The sequence below is a fragment of the Arachis ipaensis genome, chromosome B01 (genome assembly GCF_000816755.2).
Source record: "Arachis ipaensis cultivar K30076 chromosome B01, Araip1.1, whole genome shotgun sequence".
In the NCBI taxonomy this organism is placed as follows: Eukaryota; Viridiplantae; Streptophyta; class Magnoliopsida; order Fabales; family Fabaceae; genus Arachis; species Arachis ipaensis.
The window spans coordinates 130,709,883-130,714,279 of NC_029785.2; the positions used below are offsets into that span (position 1 = coordinate 130,709,883).

A 4,397-nucleotide genomic window follows, 5' to 3' on the forward strand; every position below is an offset into this window, starting at 1 on the left:
TGTAATAAAACATAGGTTCAGAATACCAAAAAAAAAAAGGTTCAAAATGCTGTAATTTTATTTTAATTTTTACAATTTATTTTGGTAACTGTGATGGTTTTGGATTCTCATATTTTCTCTCAAATATTAATATTGAAGTAGAACATGAGACTATTCTAGAAAGTAAAACCACTTTTAAAAATCTTCAAAGCACCTAAGTTTAATTAAAACAAACAACTAATAGATACTTAAGGAGAATGGAGAAAACCATGTAATATTTCCTTTTGGGCTTGAAAACCCATCATCTTGGATCACAGATTGGGCCTTAAAGTAAGGCTTTAAAGCCCAATAATAAAAGAGTGGCCCATAACCCGAAGATCCAGTTTAGCCAACCCGACCTAGTTTGTTCGAGTTTCGGTTTCAGTTTTGGGTTTAGGCATAGCTCGCTCTGCTCCTCCTTCATTCTCTTCTCTCTGCTTTCGTGTTCCTTCTTCCCTGGGTTTTTGGGAGCTTCAACTCTTTGGTTATGGCTTCAACGGACATCAGAGACATTCTCACAGCTTTTAGTCCTTCTTTGGACTACTTCGCCATCAGCACCGGCGATGGCCGCGTTAAGGTTTCCATTCTTTTCATCTTCCTTATGCTTTTTTCATTCAGCTTCTAGTCATAGGTCACACCGTTGCTTCCTTTTTTCAGTTTATTCAACCATGAAATCAACTTTGTTTTGCTAATGATGCATGCTAACGTTTCTCTTTTGGCGGCTATTGTTTCCTGCTTAGCTAACAAAACATTCCATTAACTATATAGCTGAGTTTTCAGTTAGCTATCTTGACTTGTGAATTGTGATGATGGAGCAAGAAGTTGAATGTAGTTGCGAGCACTTCTTTAGCGTTCTCTTCACTTGCCTTATGGTGAATATGGTTTTTGTTGTCAAAATATAGGTTATAGGAAGGTTTATTCAGATTCAGTCATGCTGTTAGATAAATAGTGTGCTTTTATGTATGAGTGTGGATATTTTGCAGTGATTGAAGAAGCATATTTATTCATTAAAATAAATTTATTTGTTGGTTAATTTTGTTTTCTAAGACGTATCTGCAATTTCATTGTATAGATATGGGATACATTGAAGGGTCAGGTACAGACTGAGTTTGCAGATATGACATCAAATGACACAAGAAGTATATATGATAGATCCACGAATGGACATCTCTCAATAGACTATACGTGCATGAAGTGGTTGTCGTTGGAAAGAAAGGTAGATTGTTTTATTGGATGTACTTCTTTCCTTTTGTCTTTCTTTTATTTCTTTATTCAATAATATTCTCAATGGTACTGTGACATGTTGCAGAAAAAAAGAAAGCATGCATCCTCATTGTTAGTGCTTGGGACTGGTGGTGGTGATGTTTTAGCATTTGACGTGTCTGCTGGTCAATTGAATTGGAGAATTAGCAACTGTCATCCAGGGTATGATATGAGTTCTTTTGTAATTAACTATAACGTATGAGGAATCGATTCTCTGCAGTTATTGTATCCTGTAACTTCATAATAATTGTAACTATTGACTCTAAGATTAATGTTATTTCAGTGGCTGTGATGGTTTAAATCCATATTATTAGGAAAGAATTATTAATGCTTTTTTCTGTGTTTCTTGCTCCCTCAACTCTATTTGCAGAGGTGTGAGAGCCATTTCATCGTCAGCAAATGGATCATGTATCTATACTGCAGGGGCAGATGGGATGATATGTAGAATTGATTCCGTCACGGGAAACCTGTTGGAGAAATTTAAAGCTTCTACAAAGGCTGTATCCTGTATGACTATTTCCTCAGGTATGTCTCCTTCATAGATTTTGCAGAAATATTTTGACTTTTGTGGTAGGAATGCAGTCAATGCATCGGTGTTTGGATGCTAGCTGGTTAATCTGAAGTTGAGCTCTACACTTGACAAGTTGTATAACCTGAATGAGTTTCCTAGGAATTCTTTGAGCTTTGTCCCATTTTGATTGCCAGTAAAACATTCCAAATAGAAAGCACAAATTTCTTTATGTATGATTCATTGATTCAAATTTTAATAATTCGAGGCCATCCATTCAAGTTATGAGTTAATTTCTTTATGTATTATGATTCATTGCATTTTAGCTTCATATGCCTGATTGAGTGATTCTAAAGTATTAACACCATTGCATGAGCTGCAGTCAGTCAGGTGTTCAGCGAATTAGCTAAGATGACTTTGCAATTTCCAAGTATTATTATTTTATTTAAAAAAAAAAACATCTGATTTTGATACTTGGATTCTTTACTTCCATCAGATGGGAAGACTTTAGCTACTGCAGCATCACAATTGAAGATCTTTAACAGTTCTAATCACAAAAAGATTCAAAAGTTCTCTGGTCATCCTGTGAGTTTCACATANTTTTTCCCCTATCATCTTTTTTTGCGATTTTGTCATTTGTATAACTATAATTTATTACTTAATTAATAGGGATCTGTTAGATGCTTGGTCTTCACTGAAGATGGCAAGTATATCCTTTCATCTGCCGTTGGTGAAAGATATGTTGCTCTGTGGAGGATAGATGGTGCCAGAAAACAGTCAGTTAGTTGTGTTCTTGCAATGGACCATCCTGCTGTCTTTCTTGATAGCAGGTGCATTGATAGCGGGGAACATGATGAGAACGGCATATGTGTTTTGGCCATCTCAGAAGTTGGTGTTTGTTATTTCTGGTTTGGAAATAGTATTGAAGAACTACGTAATGCCAAACCCACAAAAATATCATTATCTTCGGAAGATATATTCTCAAGAAAATACAAGGGTGCATTGCCAACAATATATGCTGCAAAGTTACAAGGCATACAGAAGCCTGCATCTGGGCATGTTTTTCTTGTTTCTGGGTTGCTTGTAAAACCATCATTTCAAAAACTTTTAGTGCATTCTGGTACAGATGTACAGTTGAATGTCTCCCATGATGGTATTCTTCTTCCAATGAGTCAATCTCTTGTTAAATCTAAGAAGCGGTCAGATGAACGAAGAGGTGAGATTTTCTGTGCCTTTGAGCTACTCTTTCTCATAAGCATTTTCTTATTTGATATTTTTTTTTTTCGGTCAAGGATTGATTGTCCCAATGAGTTATTAAGGGAAACCAAGAATTTTTTTATATATATATATATATATTAGGGTTTAACTTTCTGCTTGGTTTTGGTTATCATACTCTTGTTATTGAGCTTTATCATTATGCCTTAGTAATTCTCTTCTTGATCTTGGTGTATGTCTCTAACTGCTGGTGCAATGTTTTGACAGTAACTGCACTAGACCGTGCTAATGCAGAAGATGCCTTGCTTCCGATTCCTAAGGTTTTTTATTCTTCTGAGAAAGAGAAAGCATTCCAAGACTCTTCAGACAGAAATGCAACAGATGGTTTGTTTAGAATTAATAAAGCTGATTCTATCAAGAAACAAGGTACTTGTGTCAGTCTTTCATCCTGATGAAATATAACCATATAATGCATCGAATTATTAAGTAGATAACAAAGGAAGGGAAGCTACTTTTTCTGCTTGTTCTAATCTGTTATTCTGTTAACTTTACCACATGGTGTAGATGAAATGATCCAAGATGAGATCAATGCAGTTTGTATGGAGGACCAGCTGAGATCACTAGGGATACTTAAAAGTGAAAAAGAGTGTTCATCAAACCTTGAAAAATACTATCCATTATTGAAGGGTATTAATCTTGAAGCTGTTACTCCAACGAAAAAGGTTAGCTGTGAATTGGCATGATTGTCTTTTGGTATTATTCTTTAGTTTCATTGATTCAATTTTTATGATTTTTTTTATTTTATTGTCAAGAATTCTTGTTTTTCTGTTTTCTTTTTAAATTGTTGTATGTGTTTATGTGACTGAATTTGAGATCCACTCTCCATCAGATTAGAGCAACTGTTTTGTCAATGGAGCCAAGTGAAGCAGTCAAGCTACTTGAACCGTTACTGGCTGCTTGGCAGTCAAGGTCTGTTTTATTGCTCCGTCTTGAGTTGTCTGGGCAGTAAACAAACTTATAAGTTCATTTGTGATATCTTCAAGCAAATATTTCCTTTTCTGTACATGGCTATACTGATTCATTCAGTAATATTAACGTTTGTAAATCTGTACTCAACAGGTCATCTAGTGGAAAGTATGTTCTTCCCTGGATATATAACATATTAGTAAATCATGGTCGCAATTTCACTGCTGAAGAATTTGCAACATGTATGCTTGATTCCTTGTATAAGGTATTGTGGTTTGAAGTTTTTCATTTACATGCTTTGTCTCCACGGTCTCGACTTCATTTGTCAAACATTATTTATGAGATACTATAAAATTCAACTACACTTATACTACTTCTAATTTAGTTCTTGCGGCATGTTTCTTCCGCAACTTTTTGTATTTTGTAT

The 4,397-nt window shown here is 35.0% G+C and overlaps 1 protein-coding gene across 4 annotated transcripts in view; it reads left to right on the forward strand.

Moving 5' to 3' along the window:
- Nucleotides 396-4,397, forward strand: part of LOC107638869 (WD repeat-containing protein 43) — a 5,147-nt gene continuing 1,145 nt past the window's right edge. For 2 of the 4 annotated variants that reach the window (XM_016342271.2, XM_021105150.1), the window contains exons 1-10: nucleotides 396-595; nucleotides 1,091-1,234; nucleotides 1,328-1,443; nucleotides 1,652-1,806; nucleotides 2,286-2,374; nucleotides 2,459-3,005; nucleotides 3,272-3,430; nucleotides 3,569-3,726; nucleotides 3,894-3,973; nucleotides 4,124-4,235. In XM_016342271.2, coding sequence (XP_016197757.1) covers nucleotides 506-595; nucleotides 1,091-1,234; nucleotides 1,328-1,443; nucleotides 1,652-1,806; nucleotides 2,286-2,374; nucleotides 2,459-3,005; nucleotides 3,272-3,430; nucleotides 3,569-3,726; nucleotides 3,894-3,973; nucleotides 4,124-4,235 — 1,650 coding nt within the window. In that variant the 5' untranslated portion in view covers nucleotides 396-505. The remainder of the gene's footprint in view (nucleotides 596-1,090; nucleotides 1,235-1,327; nucleotides 1,444-1,651; nucleotides 1,807-2,285; nucleotides 2,375-2,458; nucleotides 3,006-3,271; nucleotides 3,431-3,568; nucleotides 3,727-3,893; nucleotides 3,974-4,123; nucleotides 4,236-4,397) is intronic. The other 2 variants (XM_016342279.2, XM_016342285.2) reach the window with 2 other exon arrangements.